Below are 12683 nucleotides of genomic sequence, written 5' to 3' on the forward strand. Positions count from 1 at the left end.
TTTTTGATGGAACGTGTTTGTGCAATTGAAGAAAAATGTGCTAATTAAAGGCTTGTGCTGTGTCATTACCTGATGAAAAACATTTCCCAAAAAAAAGCCCTCGGGATGAAACTCTCCCTCTCAGCTGCTGAGTCACCGGCAAAGTTGGCGACCCCAGCCGACCCCCGGCTTCATTCCACACATTCCATGCCGCGTTGATGCGCACCTGCGACGGCGACTCACAGCAGTGGTGATGGTCGTGCACGGCCGGTGAGTCAGCGTCACGTTAGGGAGAAACGAGGAGGGACAGGTGGTCGGCATTTACTAGATCTTACAGGAATTGTCCGGAAGCGCAGTGACGGCGCACTCGCACGCTGATTACAGTTGTTAAACAATCACAATGCTTCTGCTGCAAACGTAGCGTAAAAGTTCCAAATTGCCCCCCCACCCCTCCTTCAGACACACCCCCCTCGCAAATAAGCCCAGCTGCTCGCCACCTCTGCCTTCTTCTCTTCACAGTCGCCAAGCTGTCTCGCTCCTCGCTGACGGACCCAAGAGGCAGACCGGTGGAGGGGAGCGGCAGAAAGGAGAAGGGTGGGGGTGATGGAGGCAAGCGGAGAGGCTTTGGATCCCGACTGAAGCCTCCTGATGCTTGGAGGAGTCGCAGCCTGATCCCCCTGCCCCCCAGAGGGCCTGGAGAGGCTGCTGAACCACGCGCAAGCAAAGAAGAGGAGGAGGAGGAAGGAGGAAAGCCACAACGCGGGTCCGCCCCCCTCATCCTCAGCGCCGTGATGACGTCTTGGGGGCACGTGAGCGAGGCTCTCCAGTGACAGCACATGGAGGGCAGGAAAGAGTTTTAAAGCTGCTCGCTTGTCGGGTTTGCATGAGGGCTCCGCTCGCCTCCAAAACAACCACAGAACCACAGACGCGCGGCTCAGGAGGTTGGCGTTTGAGGGCGACCCGGAGCGTAAATGGTTAATCGGCGCAGGCCAGCACCAGTCACAAGGACGGCGCTAAGCGAGTAAGTACTCAAACCACACTCGCCAAGCAAGCCAGTCTGGCACCATCTGATCTGTCCACAAAAAAGCTGACATTTTTGCCTTTGCGATTTTTTTATTTTTTTTTTTCCCCGCCATAAAAACCAGCCCGGCTTGTTCTTTGTGGTCGTCGTCATAGTTGATATAGGAACGCATGTTTTGTGGCGGGCTTTTCCCATATTTTTTTTCCCCTCATGACATGCTCTCGGTTTAGGACGTGTCAAGGGTCACGGAAACCGCCGAGAAACAAAAGCGCATCTCGCTGCAGCCAGACGTGAGCATGGCGTCAAACAGCCTCTTCAGCACCGTGACACCATGCCAGCAGAACTTCTTCTGGGGTGAGTACCCTTCCGCTTCCATCATTCTGGACTTGGGTGGGGGGGTCTCTGGTCGCCGGGGCAGACGACGGGTGCTGAGGTTTTGTGGATGGTCAAGCACTTCTAACCTTCACGCTTTATTTATTCTTCCTTTTGGACGGCAAGCGGACCAAACGTAAAAGGTGGCTGATGGCCGCATTTATGAAGACACTTTTTTACAATTACTCCAATATGGTTAGGGTCAGGATTAGAGTTAGATGTTGGGGGTCAGGGTTAGCATATTCCCTAAAATTGCTATTGCTATTTTCATACAAAAACATCAATGTGGACCTTTGGGTGCATTTCTTTATTTTATTTCAGCCTCATATATGAATATTTTCTCATAACCTTAGTCCATCCATGAAAGCAGACATTATCTGTGCGTTTTAGGAAAAAAACTAAATATTCATGCACTTTAGCTTTGACTTTGAAACACAGTGATGGACACATCGGCCTCTTTTCTGACTGTTTGTGTTTGGTGTATATTGATTGGTTCCATCGAGGGCCGAACCGATGACTTGATTAACCCAAACAACACGCCTCAGATGATTGGTTAGTTGCAGCTTTTACTTTGCATGTGGTAGCTATCTGGCAGATTTAACACCAGGGAGGGTTTTGAATGCTCTAAATCATCCATTTCCATAACTTTATTTGGTTATTGTGAAGGTAAAATTCTGCAAGCTATTTTTGTTGCAGCCATTTTTTTTTATCCTTCATTTTCTATCAGACCGTTATGATTTTCAGTCACCTGTGTTGTGCATTGTGATGACTTTGACCCCATAAGCTGGTGTTTTAGCGTCCCCCGTGAGCAAACCCTCACTTTTAAACAAACATTGACACCCCCGTGCCTCGCCGGCTGCTGCATCCAAATGAAAAACGTTTTGAAGAAGTCTCCGCACGGCCGCTGTGGCCTCCACAGAAGCAGCAGCAGCATGCCTCTAATGTGCTTGGAGAGCCTGGAAGAGAGAAAGTCTTCCAGCAAACACCGGCGCCTATTACCATATTAGCCTCTGACCCCGAAATTGAGAGCAGACAGCGCTACAGATGCCCTTCTGACGCTCGGGTACACCGATGGCAAATCCATTCCTGCACCGTATCTGCTGCTCGATGTGAAAATCTGTCAGCGGAGCCACAAAATGTCCCCTCCACGTACGCTGGACCACCAGCGTGTTGGTAATTGAAATGAAAACATGTATTATGTATCAGCGCTGTATGAGCGTCTTAAACTATTTGGAGAAGTCGTAGAAAAGCAGTAAATGAAGCAGGCTGACGTTGGACACCTAAATTGCTGTGTATATTTTGAGAGGACTAAGGATTAATCATCTTTTCCATCATCAGTCAGTTTTAATCCTGCCGCTGGACACCAAATGAGATCCGAGCCATCGCTGGTGTTTTTTCTACTTGTTTCTCCTGGAAGGTTTTCTGTTCGGTGTCAGCAACACAAGTTGCTTTAAAAAAAAATGTTGTTTTGTTTGCCGTCACTCGCGGACACTTTTCATTTGGGCTGCCGGCACATTCCCGCAGATAAATCACAAGGGAGCCAATATTCCCGTTGTGAACATTTGTCTTGGTGTTTTGGCTTCAAATATGTTTATGGGCTTTTTTTTCCTTTTTTTTTTTTTTTTTTTCTAAGTTGCCTTCCTGACGGAGAAGCCTGGTGGCACACAAGTCCTCAACACGTGTGGCACCGCTCAACCACCAGGCCGCTTTAAAGGGCCATTACCAGCTTAATTACATAGAGATCATTAAGTCATGGCGGCAATTATCCTTCAAAAAATGCGCTCGCCGTCCCAGATCCACAAGGGATAAATATCTCAAGACTGTGGCGGAAAAATTGCCCCCCCAAAGAAAATCTTGGATAATTTGCAGGGAAAGCATATACAGTATGTGTGAGCGAGCGAGCGAGAGAGAGAGAGAGCTTGTGTTGCATAAGTTCGGCTTTAGATCTCACCGCACGGCTTAAAAGTCAACCAGACAAGCGCACCCCCACCCATCCCCCTGCCCGCCCCCAGCAGGAGAGACGTGACGCCCGCTCATCAATAGGTCGCTGCTTAGCGACCTTAGCTTCGAGTGGTGATGAGCGTTGGGGGGGAGTTTGGGGCGGGGGGGTTCTGCTACTGTGCAGCGATGGCTATTAAAATATTAAAATATTTCTATACATGACATATAAGTGATAATCTTGGAATAAATTGTCACTCATGGATTCTCAGTTGCACATGTATCGTTTCTAGAGCAAAGTGAGCCAACCCCGCATCCCCTTCATTAGTTTGATGGGAAAAAAAATAAATATTTTACCGACCGATAGAATACTGCACAGGGCTCTATTAGCATGACATTATTGTTTTATAATCCCTGCTAATCCCAGGCGGCTAATTGAGGTGTGATCTTTGTTCTTGGACAGCGCAATGACTTCGTCAGCTCGTAGTCAGCTTTGTGTTTTATGGCCGCTGGCAGACGCTAAGATGTTAAAAGTGACAAGGAAATGAGATCGGGAGCTTGGTGAACTAGCAGTAACTTTCAGCAGTAGCTTTGGACTTGCTGGCTTATGTTAGTTTTTAGCCTATTCAGTATTAGCATTGGCCACCGAGTCAGCCTGTTGTTCTATTGAGTCGTTGAATAACTTGCCTTCCATATTTCACATCTAATTATGGTCTGGAATTTGTAAATAAATGCGATTTATAGTCCAGTGTGACTTACTATGTATGTTTTTTCCTTTTCTTGAAGCATTTTTGATTGATGTGCCTCTGGAGCGACATATAGTCCGGAAAATATGGTAATTGTCTTCTAAAGATCAGCTAAAGTGTTCAACGTGCGGCATTGGGGCCATTTGCAACCCACGGCTGTTTGTTCCATTTTGCTATTGTTGCAATAAAAAACATGAATTTACAAAAAATATATATATTTTTTTGTAAAGTCGAACAAAACCAAATCAAGTTCTAAGATTTCAGGTTGCAGAAAAAGTAATAATTTTACAAGAATAAAGTAAAAATAAACTGTGATAAAAAATAACAAGAATAAAGTTGAAATAGCAATTAATTTTACAAGAATAAAGTCAAAATATTAAGAGAAAAAAAAAGTTGTATTCTTACAAGAAAAATGTCTCAATTTTCCGAAAATAGTCTTGTAACATGAGGAATAAGGTTGTTTTAGTAGCACAAGGTAGAACTATATTAGAAATATACAAATATTAAGGAATATCAATAATGTTTTGACTGATATCGGCCTATACCGATTGGATGGATCAGAAAAAACAAATAAAGTTGTAATTTTTCTAAAATTAGGTTGGGGAAAATTATGTGAATAAAGTCATAATAGTACGAAGAGAAATTTTATATACTGTACCTTATATGCATATGTGTTGATTTACAAAATATCAAAGTGTATGCTTTCCTTTTTCATGATGTGCCCCCCCCCCCCACTCCTAATCTACAGACACCCCTCCCAGTGGTGCACAAAGCAAGGAAGAATCTGTTACTTTTTAGTCATAAAGGTCCAGTTTCTGGTCCACAAAGTTGTTTTTACCACACGAGTCATTGCAAGCAACCTGTCTGCTCGCCATCCCTCAGGAGCCACAAAGTAGCCTGCCAAACACAACATCCATGTCTCCATCCACCCATCCATCCATCCATCCACCATCCACCCATCTTCTAGTCTCATCAGGGTCACGGCTGACCTGAATGGGGTTTGGGATGGGGGAAGAAGCTGGATTAGCCAGGAAAAAAAACCCTGCAAACTTCACACAGACAAGCCCACAGATGTCCCAATCGATATTCAAACCCGGATCGCTACACTTGTGATACTGACATGCGATCACTACCAACCACAACACGCACATCACATGGTTTTGCACTTTTGTACAACAACAAATAGTCCTGGCTTTTGCACGCTCCAGTATGATTCCTGATGCTTTCTGTCACCGTCAATCCATCCCAAATAAGTCGCAATGAGTCCTCACAGTCTCATCATCAAGCTCATAAATCATGATTACGACTGACTCTGTACCAGGATGCTAGCTAAGAAAAGGGAATATCAGGATCCAGTGCAGTATTGTTTGATTCCCCTTAGCAGTTTTGCACAAATTTTGTGTGATGTTTTACGGATGTTTGTTTTCGTCCTGTAATGATGTGTCGACACAAGGCTTTACCTGTTGTACCACACACACACACACACACACACACACCCCGCTTTTCCTGCCGGGCTGTGTTGGTTCAGTGTCGGAGGAATGCGGCATCCAAACATGTCACCTGGCTGAGCGCCGGGTCATGAAAGGAGCAACATAGGTGGGATGTTCATCGTGTTCTTTGGGTCCGTTTGACTCTTTTCCGTGAGGAAACACACAAGACGTCTTTGCCTCAATGAGGAAGTCTTTTAAATTCATTCCATTCAGGGAGGCGTCGGCCGTGGATTTTAACTACGCGATTAATGCAAGGCCTTGAAGTCGCTACTTTCATGTTGTGGTGGAAAACTGCAGAAAGGAGAAATGATTGAGCAGCTTAGCAGCCAACTGAAATCTCAAACTGTTTCAGGAACTGTTGACAGTTGTCAGTAACTCATTCATTCATTTTCTACCTCACGAGGGTCGCGGGGGTGCTGGAGCCTATCCCAGCTGTCTTTGGGCGAGAGGCGGGGTACACCCTGGACAGGTGGCCAGCCAATCACAGGGCACATATAGACAAACAACCATTCACACTCACATTCATACCTATGGACAATTTGGAGTGGCCAATTAACCTAGCATGTTTTTGGAATGTGGGAGGAAACCGGAGTACCCGGACAAAACCCACGCATGCACGGGGAGAACATGCAAACTCCACACAGAGATGCTAGAATGCATTAAAACAGCATTTTAGAACCTGTAAAATGCATTGTTTGTTTCTTCAGTAACAAAATGGACACATTAATACAGCGGTACCTTGGTTTTCATCATTAATTTGGTCCAAAAGTTTTGACAAAAACCAAAACGTACAAAATCAGAGACGATTTTTTTCCAGTCGAAAATTAAAGTAAATCCAATTCATGCGGTCCAGACACCCAAAATATGAACAAAACTTTCAAAATAGAGAATTATATAGTTTTACATATAGAAAACAATGTGAACTATAGTTGAATTTGGTTAGCAACCGCCCCAGTTAGAATGTAACTTTGCCGTGGTTGACGTATTGTACACTACGGCAGGCATCTTGTCGTGTTATTAATACACAGCGTGAGTCCAACTGTTCTTAATGAGACAAATAGGTGACTCGATTGCTGCTGATGTCTAGTCGAGGGGGGGGGTAGGTGTGTGTGTGTGTGTGTGTGCACTCAAGGTGTCCATGACAGGAAGATCTGTCCGCTTGATTAATGCTCTCACTCAAACTGGCACCTGGAACCAATCCACCTCTTTTTTTTTTTGGGCCACCCCCGTCCCCTGCGTGCCGTATGTGCATGTGCATGCCATGAGGGGTGGGCGGTGTTGAGCAGATGCGACCGGAGGACTCGGAAGGAAAGAAAAGAAAGCTGTGTGTGTGTGTGTGTGTGTGTGTGAACAATGCAGTGCAGGGTATCGGGTGTTATTAATAATACGCCGGCCCCCGTTGGCTCCTCATTTGCTCAAATTACCTGCCCACACAGCCGCCCCAAGCCAGCGCCCAGCCCGGAAACAACAGATCAAACGCACCTGAGCGTCCTGTATGGCGACACCCACTCAGGCTTTTTATAACAAAGTTGTGATGCTAACAGGAAGCTAATGGGTAGTAAATGCCAGGGGAACGATGACAGAAGTCATCAGGCATCACCAACATGACACACACTTCTTTTTACACTTGAATGCCACATCAAGCATTGCGTGTGTAATTTTACAGCTTTTTTTGTTGACCACAGTTTGACCCCGGAACAGACCAATTCTCTTCCGAGTTGAATTGTCTTTCATGGAACTGCAGGATGCAAAGAGATCCGTTTGCGTTCAAGGACCAACTGTATCGTAGGCGGGCTCCTTCAAAGCACCTCCCATCTGGCGCCGCGGGGGCGGCGGTCATTTATCCCACACGCTTTCCCTCCTTCAATCCCCCCCACCACCCCCCACGCTCTGAGGAAGGAAAAAGGGTGATGACAAACATAACGAGCGTGGTACCACCTGTGGCACACGCTCAAACACAACACAGAATGCACTTGAACGCACCCCAGAGACACAAAAGAAGTGTGTGCAGGTGTGTCTTTGAACTTGAACACAGCGTGCGGCTCATGTTGAATGGAGAGGGGCGGGTGGGGGGCGTCCACATGCCCACATTGGTGAACTTCCCTCCAGGTACAGATAGAGAAAAATGTCGGTAGGCACCATTTTTGGCACACAGCTTGTCTTTTAGTGGCCGTCGGCAGATTGTTAATTCCAAGTTATTATGAATGAGATATATTATTCAATATTGGACTTCTGTTTTGTTGATGTTTTGTTTTGATAGCTTAGTGTACATGGATCTACATGGATTGCTTCTACTAAAGCTCCCATCCTCCTCCATCCATCCATTTTCTATACCGCTTATCCCCACTAGGGTTGTGTATATGCTGGAGCCTATCCCAGCTGCCTTTGGGCAAGGGGCGGGGTACACCCTGGACTGGTGGCCAGCCAATCACGGGGCACATATAGACAAACAACCATTCACACTCACATTCATACCTATGGACAATTTGGAGTCGGCAATTAACCTAGCATGTTTTTGGAATGTGGGAGGAAACCGGAGTACCCGGAGAAAACCCACGCATGCACGGGGAGAACATGCAAACTCCACACAGAGATGGCCGAGGGTGGGATTGAACCCGAGTTTCCTAGCTGTGAGGTCTGCGCACTAACCACTAGACCGCCGTGCAGCCCCATCCCAAGATTTATTCTCCAAAAAATGTTTTTTGACGGAACGTGTGCAATTGAAGAAAAATGTGCTAATGAAAGGCTTGTGCTGTGTCATTACCTGATGAAAAACATTTCCCAAAAAAAGCCCTCGGGATGAAATGTAGGTTCCAGCACCCTCTGCGACCCTCATGAGGATAAGCAGTAGAAAATGAATGAATGAATGAACAAGATATTAATGCACGATAATGCATATTTTCATTAAGTCAGAATGATGCCATTAAATTTGGTGCATCTGATTTTGCTGGGGTGTCATTTGGTGTTGTGTGCAACGTTGTGACATTGCTCAAGAGCATGAGACATTTTCCCCTCGCATCGTCTTCCCTCCTGCCCTAATCGAGTTATCGCTCGCGTTGTCAAACTTTGCATCAAGTTTCACTCACTTCAAATCTGACAGTTTAAGAAGGTTTTCTGCTCGCCGAGCAACTTCACAAAGCTCACGGCTTCCATTTCCGCCTGTGTCGCTGTCGTTTTCATGTTGCGCTCCACGCTACCTGCGCCTCCATGCCGTCGCGTCGCCAAGCATCTCGGCGAGATCAAAGCGTGCGTGTTGTTTGGAGTCGACGGGCTGTCACTCTCTCAGTCAGCTGCACTCGTACAGTCATCTGAAGACTCATTTTCTTTGTCTCGGGCTTTTCAGAGTTTGCCATCAACTGTTGCGCCGCTTTGGAACTAGGTCTGTCTCTCATCCTTTGGACCCAGACTAATAACGGGCCTTTTCTTCTCCTCGTGATGCTGAATGAGCAAAGCTGCATCCCAGAGGAGCGGGAATATTTTATTAGAGTGATATTTTTTCTGACAGATGTCTTCCTCTGTGTGTTTCTTGTGATGGAACGTCAAGACGCTCGCCTCTGCCTGAGTGCGCGAAAGCCAGCACGCTCCCACAGAGCAAAGACAATTCAAAGCTAAACAACAGACCTCTCACTCGCATTGTTTTCCTCCCGTTTGCAATGAAGGGAGGTTGGCTGGAAGGCTGTACACTTGGCACAAACAAAAATAGCAGTCTTTTTTTTTGCTGACAAACACTTTTAAAGGCAATTTGAGCTCTTTTTGCTTATTTGAAACACTCAGGGGGGGGGTAGAGGGAGGGGTTATGTTCATATTCATGCAACACAGGGGCATAAAAATCATCTTTGCAGAATTGTTGTCATTCAGCCACATTGGAGGCTGTTCCAGCATGAAGCCTTTTTAGGGTCATGCCATAGCATCTCAATAGGATTCAGGTCAGGACTCGGACTAGGGCGCTCCAAAGTCTTGGATCATTGCTTGGGGGTTCTCCTACCATCTACTCAACCACAATAATAACCATATTGTTAAATTACAGCAGTGAAAAATGACCTTTATTGAGGATGTTTCCATACATTTTGGATGACGCCAGTGTACCTAATAATGTGACCTGTGAGCGTATGTGATTTAGCATTGGAAAGTTGAATTTTATTTTTTTTTTAACAGACCCTGGCAATGATAAAGTGTAATTTAGTGTAATTATTTTCTCAGAAAGAACATCCTCTGGAGCTGTCAGGGAGAAAGATAAGTTCTTCCTGACGATGTTTCCAGTACAATTTGCCAAAATATCGACAGAAAATACCAAAGGAAGTGTAAAAAAAAAAAAAAAAAGGTCATGTAAATCGTGCATTACACGCATAATTACACTTGGGCGCACACTTGCAGTCACCGTGTTCACATAAAAATGAACCTTTAAAAAGCATGCAAGCGATCGGGTTCTAATGGCATCTGAGCTCCATTTGAGGCCAGCATGAAGGCTTTTATGGACACGGCAGGCAGCGTGGAGGAAGCCCACCCTGAGGGCCTGTTGTAAATATCAGCCAATCATCAGCTTCACCCAGTGACTTGATTACTGATGAAAAGGAAAGCGTGTGAATGTAAACGTAGCTGTAGCTTTTAGCATCTTAGCTCAGAGAGGGTGTCGCCTCAAAGTCTGTTTACAGGGCAAGAACGGACACTTTACTTTGGCAGGCCGTCAAGTGGTTGACAGCCTGCCAGTATTGTTTAAAACTGGATGGATGCTCCTGGTGGGCGTCTTTAATCGTCTGTCAGTGAGTCTGCAACAACAAGGAGGAGCGTTCAAGCTCTCCCGAGGATGCGCAGAGATTTAAGTATGATCTACGAGGCTATGAAAAAAAAAAAAAACAGGCATGGAAGATTTAAGGCGGTCGTATTTCAAGCGCGCAATTTAAGTGTCAGCACATGACCGCATCCCGCCGAAGGTTCTGCCATGATACAACACCATGAAATGTTTGAGAAGCAGCCTTTCACAACCCGTGATGGTCCCGGTGGGACCCGGCGGTCTCGCTTGGTCTTGGACTCGGTGGCGTCAGCCCTGACGAGGAGCAGAGCGCACGGGAATGTTGGAGAACATAATTACAGTTATCCAACATGTGACGCGGAGCTGTACAGTTCCAGTCAGCATTTCCAACCTATCTTTGTTTATGTTTATTGTTTATTTAACAGGGACAATGTGCAACTTTATCAATTTAAAATCAATTTAAAGTGATGACATTGTAAATGTCAATATAGACATAATTAATACCAACGTATTTTACTTTGTGATGCTTTTTCATTGAATTCATGAGTGATTTTTACATCCAGGATCCACAACTGTAAATGCCATTTATGGCGCCCCCTATAGGATGTGCTGAAAATGCTTTGAAGGATATGCTAGCATACATGTAGTCAAGTCAATCGCACTCAAAAAGTGAAAGTAAGGGCGTCACAAAGTGAGACACAGCCAAACTAAACGTAATAGTGCCGCCATGGGGTGTATTAGTGTTGTTTGAAAAATAAATACCACGGTAACGTTCACCCGTTTGTGTGCAGCGGTTTCACTGTCCTAACGACTGTAGCTATTGCCATCCCGCCTACATTCCCTGCAATAGAAACTTAACCCTGATCAAGATTTACTGAGCCAAACTGGACCAACTTGGTGGAAATGGGCCTTTAGATTGGCAGGCACCTCCTGCAGAGTCCCTGCCATGAGTCGTTCAGTGTCATCTCTGGAGGCTCAATTCATCACCTCCTCCTCCTCCTCTCCTGATGAACTCAAAGCATATCTGGATCTACAAGTCCAGGTTGCAGAGTTCAGCATTGCGGTGTGGCTCCCGGCTGGAATGCGATCAGGAGATCCAAACCCTCAATGTGCGTTGCCAAGGCTGCGGCCGCTATCTCCGCATTCTCCGCTATTATTTTTGTTTTTATTTTCTGTTTATCTGATTGATTGATTCCAGTTTTTTGACAGGACTTCACGTTACTGCCAATGATAGACAATTGCTATAAATGACAATTTAGTCTGCAAGCAGTAGAAAGGTTTCGGATTTTAAGACGGTACCACTCGATGTACCACAGGACCCACCGTCACTCCTTGATGTTACGTCTATATACCAGTACCAGGACCCACCGTCACTCCTTGATGTTACGTCTATATACCAGTACCAGGACCCACCGTCACTCCTTGATGTTACGTCTATACCAGTACCAGGACCCACCGTCACTCCTTGATGTTACGTCTATATACCAGTACCAGGACCCACAGTCACTCTTTGATGTTACGTCTATATACCAGTACCAGGACCCACCGTCACTCCTTGATGTTACGTCTATATACCAGTACCAGGACCCACCGTCACTCCTTGATGTTACGTCTATATACCAGTACCAGGACCCACCGTCACTCCTTGATGTTACGTCTATATACCAGTACCAGGACCCACCGTCACTCCTTGATGTTACGTCTATACCAGTACCAGGACCCACAGTCACTCCTTGATGTTACGTCTATACCAGTACCAGGACCCACCGTCACTCCTTGATGTTACGTCTATATACCAGTACCAGGACCCACCGTCACTCCTTGATGTTACGTCTATATACCAGTACCAGGACCCACCGTCACTCCTTGATGTTACGTCTATATACCAGTACCAGGACCTATCGTCACTCCTTGATGTTACGTCTATATACCAGTACGAGGACCTACCATCACTCCTTGATGTTACATCTATAACAATACCAGGACCCAGAGTCACTCCTTCATGTTACGTCTATATACCAGTACCAGGACCAACCGTCACTCCTTGACGTTACGTCTATATATACTACCAGTACCAGGACCTACCGTCACTCCTTGATGGTACATCTATATACCAGTACCAGGACCCATTGTCACTCCTTGATGTTACGTCTGTATACCAGTACCAGGACCCATCGTCACTCCTTGATGTTACGTCTATATATCACCACCAGGACCTACCGTCACTCCTTGACGTTACGTCTATATACTACCAGTACCAGGACCCACCGTCACTCCTTGATGTTACGTCTATATACCAGTACTAGGACCCACCGTCACTCCTCCATGTTACGTCTACATACCAGTACCAGGACCTACCGTCACTCCTCGATGTTACGTCTGTATAC

General features: G+C 45.8%; 1 protein-coding gene across 1 annotated transcript in view; it reads left to right on the forward strand.

Moving 5' to 3' along the window:
- LOC131120346 (runt-related transcription factor 2-like) overlaps window positions 1-12683 on the forward strand; it is a 119319-nt gene that overhangs the window by 77901 nt on the left and 28735 nt on the right. The window contains exons 3-4 of the mRNA XM_078794573.1: window positions 499-1000; window positions 1231-1354. Of these exons, the coding sequence (XP_078650699.1) occupies window positions 1297-1354 (58 nt within the window). The 5' untranslated portion in view covers window positions 499-1000; window positions 1231-1296. The remainder of the gene's footprint in view (window positions 1-498; window positions 1001-1230; window positions 1355-12683) is intronic.

The sequence above is a fragment of the Doryrhamphus excisus genome, linkage group LG11 (genome assembly GCF_037039965.1).
Source record: "Doryrhamphus excisus strain RoL-2023G ecotype Guam linkage group LG11, RoL_Dexc_Guam_v1.1, whole genome shotgun sequence".
Classification (NCBI taxonomy): domain Eukaryota; kingdom Metazoa; phylum Chordata; class Actinopteri; order Syngnathiformes; family Syngnathidae; genus Doryrhamphus; species Doryrhamphus excisus.